At 45.6% G+C, this 14,029-nt stretch overlaps 1 protein-coding gene across 1 annotated transcript; it reads right to left on the minus strand.

Annotated features, from left to right (window-relative positions):
• Positions 1 to 265: 265 nt before the first annotated feature.
• npc1l1 (NPC1-like 1) lies at positions 266 to 13,930 on the minus strand. The gene is made up of 18 exons (XM_064353839.1): positions 13,726 to 13,930; positions 10,706 to 12,273; positions 10,245 to 10,345; positions 9,805 to 9,977; positions 9,518 to 9,646; positions 8,714 to 8,896; positions 8,203 to 8,317; positions 7,307 to 7,572; positions 6,683 to 6,772; positions 6,355 to 6,545; positions 5,395 to 5,522; positions 4,701 to 4,830; positions 4,158 to 4,213; positions 3,373 to 3,523; positions 2,747 to 2,978; positions 2,247 to 2,360; positions 1,816 to 1,978; positions 266 to 1,170 (listed from the first exon to the last, which is right to left on the minus strand). Exons 1-18 carry the CDS (start codon positions 13,771 to 13,773, stop codon positions 1,037 to 1,039), a joined length of 3,972 nt encoding a protein of 1,323 aa, XP_064209909.1. The 5' UTR covers positions 13,774 to 13,930; the 3' UTR covers positions 266 to 1,036.
• Positions 13,931 to 14,029: the final 99 nt, after the last annotated feature.

Consider the following 14,029-nt stretch of genomic DNA (forward strand, 5'->3'; position numbering starts at 1 on the left):
TCTTTGGGTTCGCAAATGGTGCACATCTCCTCTCTGGAGGTTTGGAGGGTATGTGTGTTTCACAGTGACTGACCCTAACTATAAAACAGTGTCTGTGTTGCATGGATTCCAGTATCAAATTTTCTAGAGCCTGTGTTCATATAAATGCTGATGAAGTGTTAGCTGCTATCACTGTGGTTCCCTACCATTTTATAAATAACTGTACTAAATGTCTTATTCTCAGACCTGAAACTGGACTAAAAGCTACTTAAGTTTGCAAGCTCTGTAAAAAATAAATAGAAGTTTATTTTTGTTCTAGCAAATTTACAGTACAAAATCAGCCCTACAATATGTTTCAACAATACTGAAATTATAAAAAGGATCTACTGGTATACCACAAAAGAAATTACTTTTCATGTAACCTATACTTATTATTTAATTGGAGTGTTACATAATGCTTTACTGTATATCTTTGTCCCCACTTGGCATTTTAGCCAGCAGTGAAGCTTCATCAAGTAGGAGCATGCAGCATTCAGGTAGAAAATGAAATTATATACATATACACTTACACTAACCATTCATGCCGAAAAACGAGTAATTATATAATGTCCCTGCTCTTGTATTCCTAATTAAATATCGATTTTTAGAAACACCTGCACCCGCTAAATGTATTGCTGTATAAAACATCTCACCTGTCTATTGCCAACAGAACAGAAAGTAGCAGGAGTAAAGACAAGGAGGGGGAGGGTGAGCTAAAATGCAGTCATTTTGGACAGCCATTAGTCTTCTGTTGCAGCCATGTTGCATAAACCCCTCATTTCAATGATCAGCATATCCCTGTTCTTTGTTCTTGATCTTTGGCTGACACTGCGTTGAATTTTGCGCCATGGTGTGTTGTGGTTAGAGTCCCTTGAGTACTGAAGGCGTGGTCCAGGGACATGAAGTATCTCTAAAGTTACGGAGGTATGTGCTTTTGGACCAGTGCTCTTCTGTAAAGGTAGTGTGTAGGAAGTAAACTTGCGCACGTCGCAGCAGGATCCATTCCGCAAGCGACTGCTCACTTTTTTCTTTCCGGCAATGCAACGTACGTGTTGGGTTCATTGATCTCAAATCCCTCGTTTTCATATATGACTGTTTCCCCCTGAACGTCCTTCTGCTGTCTGAGCAGAACGGCCTTGTTCACATCTGGCCCTGCGAGTGAAAGAGAGGAAAAGGGGTCACGTGAATTCACGACGTCGGTTTGTAAAACAGGAAAACAGGCCGTGTGTTTTAATGCAGGCATGTTGCCTGAGCTGGATTTTTTACTTTGGAATGAAACTGATTTCATAAGGTGAAACATCCACGCCCCAAAATATGCTGAGGTATCATTTCTGCTACAAATCTGAGTCTCATATTTTCCCCTGAGGGGCGTATAATAAGATAAAAATAGAGTTGCGGAGTGAAGATCATTGCACAACACAACACGGTTCAGTAATACGCCAATTAGTGTAAAAAAATAAATAAATCATTGCGCAAATACAACCCAGTATAGTCACATTAAAATTTGTAGCATATCAAGGCTTGCCGATATCGGAATTTGCTTGCGTAATAAGAAGTTGGGAAATGGAAGAAATTGGGAAATGGCCTCTGGGATGCTACGAGCAGGAGCGTCACTCTCCAGGATCTTCAGACACTTGTGCGTACTTGTTGACATTACCCTGTGTGGTATGCGTGAGTGTGAGTGAATGTGAGCAAGTATGTATGTACGTGTGTGTGTGTGTGTGCGTGCGTGCGTGCGTGCGTGTGAATGCACATGTCTGTGTGTGCGTGCGTGTGTGTGTGTGTGGCTGTACTCACCAAAGAAGCTGAGGAGCACGGGCAGGAATACCAGGCCGTGCACCATGCCCAGCAGTGTGATGACCAGGTTCAGTCTGAAGAAGAAGATCTGGATGAGCTGTGCCTTGGCAAACGCCAGCACCACGATCCCCGGCAGATTTGTCATGGCGACTCCTGCAAACACCTTGTGGAGGTACGGTACAAAAGTGCATCTGATTACCACAGAGTCACAGCAGAAACAGAAACAGAAACACAGACATAACACAGTCCTACCCGTGCATGCTCACAGATTGTTTTCGTTTTTCAAAACCACCCTGGGTTGGAAATTCAGAAATGCAAACTAAATTCCTGACAATGCTCAACTAATGAGTCACTGTTAATCTCATCTAGTGACAAGCTGAGAATCGAGTGTTGCCATTGGTTGTGAGCTATCCTATCAGTTGTGTACTTACTGAACTGCCCATATTAGCAGTCGCCTCTTTGGCTCTCTCCACACGGGTGGGCAAGGTGCTGAGGGCGAAGGACCGCGTCAGATGGGACACAAACTCCACAGAGATTCCCACAGCCTGGGCAAAAGAAGGTACATAGCACATTGTTCCTTTTCATTGTGAATTCTGCTTGACAAAGTCCTCAATGTGCTCTTGATTAAGTCTGTGCTTGAATGCTAACTGCTAACCCTGGCCTGAGTGGCTACAAATAATAAGATGGGAAAGGTACAGTGGGTGAAGTGGCAGTTAAGCAGATATAGTATCATTTAAGCAGTAGAACCTCTTGTCTTTCCTCCATCTGCACAGAATGAACAATATCACAATGACACAGGGCTGAAATAATAGTTGGTGCGTAGAAACAGATCCCATACTTTTTAATGTTATTGTATAACAGGTTCACCATTTTCAAATCTGGCAACACTGAGTCGAGACATATAAAAATGGCAGCCGAAGTCTACACTGACCGTCACCAGGTTGATGAGGGACACGGCGTTGTAGTCGATTCCCCACAGGGTCATGACCCCCACGGTGTCCACGGTGATCATGATGATGGTGAGCAGGTTCAGCAGGCCTGAGCGCAGGTCCAGGCCCAGCAGAATGCAGCACACCACGAAGGTGGGCAGCAGGCACAGGGAGATGTTGAAGAGGCCCTCCGACACGATGGTCAGGTACTGCTCGTAAAATACGTACGGCACGCTGGGCGTGAGAGAGAGGAGAGCGGGTAATTAATGGGCGTGTACATAAAAGTACCCATGACAGCTTGCTTAGTTTGATGTGAACAGACATTGAGAGAAAGTTCGACAAAAAATCTGTTACATTATTAACTGCAGCATATAACATTTTACATTCACATTATTTCCTCCCCAGTTTCTCGTGTGGCTTATCTAGAATTGCACTTCCTGAAACACAGCCCTATCCTACATGTCTTAAAAAAAGGTCTGTGTGTGTTATTGACTGGCATTTAATGCTAGACTAATGTCTCTTTGCGGCACTGCCCTCCCTCAGGGCAGCTAGCCAATCACAAGGGTGGTTCCTCCCAGTAAAACCCCAGACGTGAGGGAGGACTAAGGGAAGAGGGGGGCTTGCGTACGTGTACGGGAAGACCTCGAAGTCGGGGGCAGTGCCGGGGATCTGCCGCATGCCGAGGGTGATGTTGGCGGCCAGCTCTCGCGCTTTCTTGAGCGCCGCGGTGAACTCCTGGGAGTTGGTGAGCGGCGTGTGGTACGCCATGAAGCGCGTTGCTGCAGCGGGGGAGGAGGGAGATGAGGGGGGGGGGAGGAATCAGGTCAACATGATGTCATGGCTAAGGGCACTTTATCTTCCTTTTGTGCTTTTCATTGAACTATTTCTAGTGAACTAGTGAAATGCACTGAAAAAAACACTGAGATGACTGATAAAGGTTTGCATTTGCATTTTTGCATTACATATACCGAGAAAAATAAGGATGCCCAGCTGAAAATATGCAACACGCTATTTCATACAGGGTATCATAGTACACCAGTGACAAATATTTACTCGCTTTCCACACATTAACCCAGGGTTGCCGGTTGAAATTCCGGAGCCGGGACAAAACTTTCTCTGTGCGTGTCATTCAATAATATTTACCACAAGTTCACAGACCACTGCACCCCCCAAGACCCCCCCCTGTATCCAGAGCCTGGGACAATGTACCCAGTTATCCCCCCCTCCCCCGATGGCAGCCCAACATTAACCAGCACAAAAGTTCCGCAAAAGTGCAAGTGTTGCTGCTGTCAGCCTGGAATGCAGTATCTTGAGTGGAGTCATTCAGATTGCCTGCTTATTTAGTTTATTAGCTTATTTCCCTCATCAAAATGACAATAACAGTCCTCACTTTATGTGATAGTTTTCTCTTACCTATTATCTCTCCGTTCGAATCTATCTTCACTGATGTGTCATAGGCTCCCAGACCACTGTCAATTTAAACAAAAGGAGAAATCATCATCTCTGTTGTACTGGGAATTAGGGGTTTTGCACAGTAAGCACAATGATATATAAAAATTATTTGTGCACTCATTAAGAGACACTCTCTCTTATTCTAGCCACAGGTGCCACAGGTGTTTCTGTGCGCGAAAGAACTATATTCATTTGCAGGTGCATGAATAACAATCAGTTTGAAAGTGTTGGTAAGAACAAAGTACACCATGTACTGCACCTCTTCATACAGCGAGGTTTGATTGACATTTAAATTAAAATCTTATGTGGATTTGGTAAATGCCATCATGCACCTGCTATCTGTGTGTAGATCCTTTGAGAAATGTGATTGTTCGTGCTAATAAGTTGGACTGACCAGCCTGCTCGGACTGGTTTAGATATGCGTGTGATCTGTGGTCTGTGACTCTGTCTGAAAGAAAATACTGGTGTAGGTTTTCCCCCCAAACCTTCGAAGTGCTTACATACCCCTTGGGGCACTGCAGGTCAGGCCTGTTACCCAGGAAGTCAGGCAGGAACCTGTTGAACTGCTGCACAGTTGGTCTTAGGACCCCAGTTAGAGGAGCAACCATACACCTCCTGTTACACGCAGTCACAGCTGCAATCACAAAAGGGGAACATACTGTTGGCAGCAGGCTTGCATGCTCAAAAACAAGGAAATAAAACGTGCCTTGTGAAACCGGTCGAATGGAATAACACAGGGAAACCCATGGTTGTTTCCAGTTTTTGTATATAATGCACTTTGGACTGTTTGTTTATAGGCTTTCACTTCTTCTGTGGCACTTGCTATAAATGCTGTGATACATTGCATTGGATATTGTTTGTCAATAAGCTGTTTAAATGTATCTATCCCTAGGACGGAGTGTGGCACAGTGGGTAAGGAACTGCGCTTGTAACCAAAAGGTCGCAGGTTCGAATCCCGGGTAAGGACACTGCCGTTGTACCCTTGAGCAAGGTACTTAACCTGTATTGCTTCAGTATATATCTATATATCCAGCTGTATAAATGGATACAATGTAAAGTGCTAAGTAAAAGTTGTGTAAGTCGCTCTGGATAAGAGCGTCTGCTAAATGCCTGTAATGTAATGTAATATCAAATAAACATTAAATAAATAAATAAATAAATAAATAAATAAATAAATAAATAAATAAATGGTACCCACTCTGATCCGCAGGACAGAAATCGCCTGTATTGGGTCCCTCTGTGTAAATCCGGCAACACTTTGACGCAGGGTTGAGCCAGTCAATGAAGTCATCAACCCAAGATGACGCTGGGATAGCCAGGTAGGATCTTAGGACGGAGATAAGGAAAGGTCAAACAGGTGGAAACATGGCCCTCGTAAGCATACTTTTATTCTGTTGTTTGAACAAAAACAGGCCTCTCTTATTTTCTCTTTTGTCTCTAAACATGCACCCATTCTGCTGAGTAATGCAAAGGAAATCAAAGCCAACTATTTGCGAGTAATGGCTTAGTAATTACCCAATGAACCTCCCGAACCTACTCTAGATAGCTGATTACGCAACCAAATTATTTAGTAACCTGTGGAAACTGTAATAAAAAAAATGGTGAGTAGCCATATTTGTAAAACAGACCTTTGTCAGTTAGTCAGAACATACGTGCAGCATTTAGATTAGTAATATATAAATCCATGCAAGAAACTATGGCAAAGATCAAGGGCAATTCACTAAGGCTGGCACACGATAAGCAATGGTGTTTCTTTGCGTACATACAGCCACTTTTCACTTCCATTTGAAATCCATTTAGAATTACTTTTAAATGATACCTTTACTTAATATATATTCTTTTCAGAGTGTGACTGTAAGTAAGACTGAAAAGTGCAGTCTGCTGTTAACTGAGGTTCATAAATTTGTGACAGGTTTTCCAACAGAAACCCCTTATTTCATCATGTTTTGTCATCCTGTCACCCCTGTGTATTGCATTTTGGTGAATAACCAACCACAAAAAAAACTCCATATTGAAGCATTGTAGTATATTTCACTTTCTGGAAGCCGTGATAATTTGTGTATATTCAGCTATATATTGTGAGGTTTTGCAGTGTCTTGATAACACATTTTATTTGAATATATTTCCATTTTCCCTCAGGTGAAGGCGAGGCACTCACAGCTCTGGGTGCTCTGTGGCGTACTGTATCTTCTGTGTGAGGGAGAAAGGATCGCAGCCCACACTGGAGCACGTGGCGTTCATGCCCTGCACCGTGGCGAAGTTAAAGCCTTTCGTGGTGATGAAGTACGTGGGCACGCCCACCTCAAAGTACTTGAACAGGTACTTGAAATACTCAAGCATGTAGGAGTCCTGTCTCGTGGAAAAGATGGGCGGGATAAGAGAGGCAGAGGATTAAAATGTAAGTTCAAAGTCTTAGAGATGTGGAAGAATGTGAGGGTGCCTGCATGGAAAGCAGTGGGGGTGGTATGTATGAATGAAGGACGCACCTGTGGCAGGGCCAGCTCCTGGTCCAGACCCACGGTCACATGGAACATCAGAAAGATGGATGCACAGAACATGAAGAGGAACAACACCATCTGGAGGGGAGAAAAATGAGTGGGAGGGGGCAGGGGCGTCACAGTGGAGGGGAACTGACTACCCAGGAGGGGGGGGGGGGGCTCAAAAGGCCTGGACTGAAAAGATTTCTTTGGTCTACAATGTTAAGGGGGCCCACAGAGACTGCACAGGGCACAAAATGTCATGCTACGCCCCTGATGATTACAGGAATTTCCCATTTTTGGTTAGTCACTGGTTACATCATTGGTTCCTTGTATATAAATAAGACCTCCTATGTACTGAAGAATACCTGCCACTTTTGCATTCATTCAGCTCACCTAAGCTTGCCCTTTACCTACAATCTAAACTGCATTACATTCATCAAGCAGATGATGTTCTCAGTGACTTACAACATGAGAGAAGATAAGCGCCTCCACCAGAGTTACATGAGCAACATTTTCAGACCTGACCACCCCAGACCAGGAAGTACATGGCCTAGCCTAATTTAGAGCGTGTAGTCCTCTAAGACCCAGAGCCGATGGCGGGCGAACGTGACAGGCGGAGCGGGAGCGTACCACCACGAGCCTGGTGGCGGGGTGCAGCAGGGCGGGGGCGTAGTAGCGCTTCATGGCGGGTTTGAGGAAGCCCTGGCTGGCGGCGCCGGGCCGCGGGCTGGACACGGTCACGCAGCAGGCCAGCTCGCAGCGGTTGGCGTCCTGCCGGCGGGCGTCCAGGGAGAGCAGGGCCACGAAGGCCGTCATCTGCAGCAGGAAGTCCATCAGCACGGCCAGAGCGGCGTACAGGGCGAAGGACTTCACGGCCGGCATGGTGCTCAGCGCCCCTGAGACAATGCAAGGGGGACGCGCGCGTTTTAGTGACCAACACAACTCTGTACTTCACACGTGACCCACATTTCTGCACATGCAGCTGTCCTTCAGCCACCTGGGTCCAATAATTATATTAAATACTATAATCTTCAAGAGTAGAGAATTAGAATAGACTGAAGTTTAAAGGGTTCAAGGCTTTGATGTACTCATATGGATTTCTGACAATTCAAAAATATACATATTCAGGACAAAACTATTCTATTGTATGTTTGTTTATTTTTGTTAGCAGCATGTCCTGTTAACAATTCTCAGGGATCTGCAGCAAGTAATTTTGCCAGCTTCCATAGCAGTGGTTCCCAACCCTGTTCCTGGAGATCTACCATCCTGTTGGTTTTCATTTCAACCCTAATTTGGCAAACCTGGCTCTACTAATTAGCAGCTCGATGAGATGTTTAGCTGTTGAATGAAGTTTGCTTTGTTAGGGCCGGAGTGAAAACCTACGGGATAGTAGATCTCCAGGAACAGGGATTGTGAATGATTGTTCTATAGTATTTTAAATGTATACTCGACTCAGGCCAGCTCTCTTCTTGTCCTGGGTGTTGTAGCTCATCCCAGTGTCACTGTGATATGCAGCAGGTGCTCACCCAGAAAGAAGCAGATGGATTCAGACATGCTGCAGAGGAGCATGCTGGGAGCGACACTGCCCAGGACTCGGCCGATCTGTTCCTCCCGCCTCTCCCCCGGCCTCCGCTCGTCCCTCTGTGTGGGTATCGTCACGTTAGCCATGTGACAAATGTCACGAGGTTCGGAGGGTAGTAGCGCTACAATGATTCATGCCCTGCTAAAAGCAAATGTACTCGCCCTCATGTGAGGAACTAAATGAGACATTGTTTTCATTGGAATACATTGCTTCCTTTTAGGCGAATGATGGGAATATGTAAATCAGGGGTGACAAATTAAATCCTTGAGGGCCACAATGCTTGCAGGTATTTAATTAGTAGCCATTTAAGGTCTTGAGTGCAAATTGTGTGGATTCTAAAACACAACTTTTGAAATATCGGAAAATGCAGCTGACCCAAAAAAATGATGGCAAAAAAATATCCCATAAGCAGTAAATCTGGTGTATAGATGAGTAAAGCGGAACAATGTCCGGACCTGATACTCCAGGACGAGGATGAATATGTTGTCAGCTCCAACAGCCAAGACCAGGAAGGGCACCACCTGCAGGATGACCAGTGAGGAGGGTATTCCCACCCAGGCGTAGAAGCCCATGGAAGCCAAGACAGAGCAAGCAACCACCAGGATCCCACCCAGGCCCACCAGGAACTTAGAGTCCACCTGCAACAGAACACCTGCAACCGTCAACCTTTGCCTATTCCATCCCACAATCCCACAAGCATAAATGGCATTACTCCCTATGGTAGAACCCAAATGGTCATGTACTGGCCTCGGCACTACGATAGAAAAAATAATAATAATTCTGTTGAATCCTGGTGCATCAGACCTTCTGGTCAGAATCCAATGCATGGCAAGGTCTACAGAGTAATGGCCACAGAATGACATCAGAATGCCATTGTCAGTAGGACCTTGCTGTTTACTTTCTGCACAACCTAAACCATGTTTGCTCTATATGACAGCCCAGATCCATTCAAGACTGCCTGGCTTTCCAGTGCTACTGTGTTTCAATCAATGACTCAGTCAAACCTGGTAGAGAAAACATTACAGGCAATTTACTGAACCAGGTGGTTACGTTCATGACAAGGAGCATGAAGCCATGGACAACAGGGTCTGAATGTTCTATAAAATGTCCGTTCGTTAATTGAATTTCAGTTCATTTGCTGAAATGACTGAACTGAAATGAAATTGGCCCCAACCCTGAATGACACAATGCCCATTTAATGTTAGCATGTTTGGCTATTGGGTTTTGTGTGCAGGTCTTCAAGGTAGAGAAGTGCTTACCAGTATCCGTTTAAAGGAAGAGTACTCCCCCAGTGCGACAGCTATATACACAAAGATTACAGCGTAGCTAATCATGAAGATGGGGATGTCCTCAGCGGTTGTCCGATTGATCTCATCTTCCAGTGATCTCTGCATGGAGAGAGGCAGAAATGGTAAGGAATGCTGATGTTTGTTTCTGCAGTACTCTGACAGACAAGCAACCTCATGGGACAACCCTGAGAGTGTTCTTACATTTTACACATGATCACTTTATAATTTGATTATTGAGTGATTAAAAGCAGCCACACCTCCGCCATGTAGGCAAAAGTGAAGTTGGTGGTGGGATCTAGTTGGTACTGTCGCATGATGGCCAGGAACATCTTCTCCCATTTCTCCACCAGGGTGAACTTGGTAGTGCCTCGCGGGTAGTTGTTCAGGGAGAAAGTCATGATCAGGGCCTCAGCGGTGGTGTACTCTTCATCTGAAATGGACGTAAATAAACAGGGTAGGGGGGTTACGACGTCACCAAGAAAATACGCCAAGGAGGTGTAAACACACAAATCACCAAGCCACGAGCCAACTTAAATGTATACATTTTTGCTTGGTTGTATTTCAAGTGCAGCTAGTTCCAGCTAGTTCTTTAGTGTAACTGTTTTGAGGTGGGTGAGGTTCTGAGTATTGGAGTAATAGGGGATGCATAACGGCGTGGTGCAGTCTTGGTGGGGAGAGAAAGGTATCGGCGTCTTACTCTCATATCCGCCCACAGCCAGGAAAGGGAAGACGGGACCGCCGAAATCTGCCATGCAGCTCAGATGCAGGTCTGTGATGTCTTTGAAAGACAGCGGGGAGCTGCAAGCAAAGAGGTGATGTTCATTTCACAAGGAAATGGCCGTGACGTACCTGAGAAAAAAACTGAAGAGCGTTGCACTTCCTTTTCCTGATGTGGCTCTAGTTATGCTCAGTGAGATCACACACACAGGTGTGTGTGTGTGTGTGTGTGTGTGTGCTTGTGTGACTGTGTGTGTGTGTGTGCATGTTTCAACTGTTTTAAATCAAAACAAATATGTCTCCATATGTAATTTCTTTTAGATCTCATTACATTTTCTGTCGAAAACACTCCTATGTGGAACATGAGCACTGTTATGTCACTACTATTTACTTTTACAGGAAAGATACCTTCACAGTAAATTTGATTTAAAGCAGACATACTTAACACAGTAGATAAGGTGGTCCCTCCAGTCCACCTCCTGGGTTACACCTAAGCTGGTCATGTTGACCTTGGCGTTCAGGTTTTTGAGACTGTTCTGGAAGTACTGTGGCAGGCTGATAACAGCACAGTCCGTCAGCGATGGGTTGTTGGGGTTCAGGGGTGCATAGCAGACGTCCTTAAGGCTGACGGTGCGGTTCAGCTCATCTGACCAGAATTCTATCGCCTGTATCCGTGACTGCAGTTCCAGCGCCTGAATGATTAGATCTTTGGAGAGGATGCCACTGAAGTTCTGCTGACCAAAAAGCAGAGAGTTGTAGGAGTGGCTCGGACGACCAGGAGCGGTCAGGATGAGCTGGTTAGTCCGGAGGAATGGATTAAAGTACTTGTCGTGGAAGTCCTTCTCTCTGCGGGCGCGGCTGTTGGGGGCAGACCAGAGCTCCACGGGGTCAGTGGTCAGCTCAATGTTGATCAGGCCTGTGGCAAACACTACCACTACTAGCAGAGAGATCAGCAGCACCTTTAAGGGGTGCCTGGCCATCAAGGTTCCCCATCTCTCAAACAGGGAGCCCAGAAAGTCCTGCGTGGCCAGGCTGGCCTTGTCTGAAAAGCTCACCTTCTTGGGGTCGATGGCCTGACACACATCGTTGCCGTTCTTGTCCTTCACCTTGTCTTTACCCTCCTCCTTGTTGCGGCCTCGCAGGAGCACCCCCAGCAGGACGTAGCCCAGGAAAGTGAGGCAGATGAGGCAGAAGATGATCAGGCATATCACCAGCACCCCGTCCGTCCCCCCGATCATGAAGGGCTTTCCTGGGAGAGGAGGGGGAGGGATGACGGGGCAAGACTGCGCGCAGTCCTGACAAGAGCACGGCTTTCCCCCAGCTTCGCTGCTCTCGTTGCAGCCCAGCACCCGTCCGGCATAGGGGACAATGCCCGGGGGCACTGGGGCGCCCTCCGGAATGAGCCGAAAGTCAATGTCCAGAGGGGCCAGGCCATTGCTGGAGTCGCCCTGGAAGTCGTACCAGCGTTGCGGAGTGCACAGCGTAGCACCATAGCGGCCGCACATGGTGGCAATGGCAAAGCCGCCGGTGGTAGGGATGCGCACGCTCCGGCAGGAGTTGAACGAGCCATCGGCGAACCTGGTGCTCACGTAGGCCTGGTAGGCCAGCACGGCCTCTTTGGTCTGGTTCTGGACGTCGACGCTGGTGGTGCGGGTGATGTTGACCGTCTGGCTCTGGTCGGGGCTGCAGGTGTTGATGCAGTGCAGGTGGGCAAAGTTCTCGGCGCAGGACGGGCATCGGATCAGCAAGGCCTTGGACATGGTCAGGCTGTTCGCAAGGGACTTGAGCTGGTTCAGCGAGCAGCAGGCGTAGGTGTTGTTCGCCCCGTTGTCCAGCATGGGGCACACCTTCTTCAGCCTCATGTAGTGCAGGCCCTCCAGTTTCCTGGCCTTGTTGTTGTCCACACAGGGAATGATTGAGGGGACCAAGCTGCCATTCACCAGTGGGTTTTTCCCACACTCTTCGTAAAATTTACAGATGCCTGGCTCAAGCTGAGCTTCAGAAACAGCCTGTGAGGACAAGACAGTGCTTATGATCGGACTCAGGAGGGCAGAGAAGCTCTTTCCTCTCACTGCTCAACAGAATCAGCACTTACAGTATAATATATGCTTTCCCGTTTGTTTTTTAAAGTTTTATTTTATTTCCATTGTGTTTACACATTTAACAAAAAGAAAAAAAACAGAAATTCAATTCTCGAGTATTTTAAATCCATAAAAAAGAAAACTGAGTGGTTCAAAAATTTGTTTTTCCATAATGTGACTGCACTTTCATAGAATTTATTGCCAATTATTCAGGTAACATCTGCTAATTGTCTGTACTGTACACGCTAGCTACAAAGAGAATAACTGTTTAAGCAGTGGAAGTCTTTACTGGGGTTTGATGCAATCCATCACATTAACTGCTAAAATTTCATTTTAAACATTTAAAAATTAATTTGAGAATTCTGAAAAGGGAAAAAGCAGTGACATGCATTTGTTATTTTAAAAATTGTTTCAAAGGCCAAATCAGATTTTCAGACCACCAGCTATATGGCACATACTCTACATTGGAGGAATACACGTCATGGACATTTTCTAGTAAATTTACATTGAAATATTATCATTAATACAGGTAAATATGCATTGATATGTGGACATAATCACTATCCCTGTGAATCATATGATTTTTACATTCTTACTAACCATTAAATTACTCATTGAGATGAGTCAGGTAAAACAATAGGCAATAGGAGGATTATTAATGGTTGTTCATTAGATAGCCTCTAGAGGAGGCTGAATTTGATTCTTGCCTCCAGAGAACTTACCTGCAAGCTATACAGTAACACCTAATCACTTGAAAATGCAGGGTTGTAATAGGAGTATATTGGAACAAATCTTTGGAACATTTGTCATACAATGAAACCACACATTATATATATATATATATATATATATACTGGCAGTCATTTATCTGATATATTTCCCCTTTGTTGAGATATTGTGTTGACAATAAAAAAGTAAGATAGCATTACTGTGTTTAGTGCTTGTTAATCTGTTTATGGGTTTTGCTTTCTTGAAGCTTAACTATTCACCACCCACTGCAAGTTTTATACGAATCAATGGCACCTCTCACAGGAGAATTCATTTCAGCAGTTATTTCATGACCCGTTCATTTCAACCTGCTGCCCATCTTTGGATGGATGATTGTTGGATATCGTGAAGGCCTTTATCGAGGCTTTTTATGTATCTTGAAGCAGAATACATGGAAAAGGTGTCTATGTGACTAATGGTGTGTCAGTTCCCCTCAACTACATCATTAACTCACCATTTGAGCCTTGAATTTTTCCATTACCAACTGCCTCAGGATTGTTCTATTATAAATCAGTATGATATGCAAAAGCGTAGTTGGCTTGTGAATTAACTGCACCATTAAGAGTGAGGATTCATGATTTAAGACAATCCAGGAGTGAAAAGACAACTTACCCAGCAGGCGAAGAGAGACAGGAAGACAAGGGCGACGGTACGCGTCATCGTGAGAGTCTCCGAGCAGCCGGTTTTGGCAGTTTACTCCAGAGGAGGGGGTCGAGGGGTAACCGGCTTGTGGGAGTGCGGACTCCAGGTGACCAGCCGGGACTTTGGGAAAGAGACCTGCCCTGTGTGTCAGGAAGTCCCGAGTGAGAGGGGCGGGGGAGGAGGGGCATAAGGCGCAGCTTCTGCTGGGCACTGCCAATGTCATTGATGGATCTGATCTCTCTTATCTGGCCTGATGTGCGGGGCGCCAATCCTG

The sequence above is a fragment of the Anguilla rostrata genome, chromosome 10, assembly GCF_018555375.3.
Source record: "Anguilla rostrata isolate EN2019 chromosome 10, ASM1855537v3, whole genome shotgun sequence".
Lineage (NCBI taxonomy): Eukaryota > Metazoa > Chordata > Actinopteri > Anguilliformes > Anguillidae > Anguilla > Anguilla rostrata.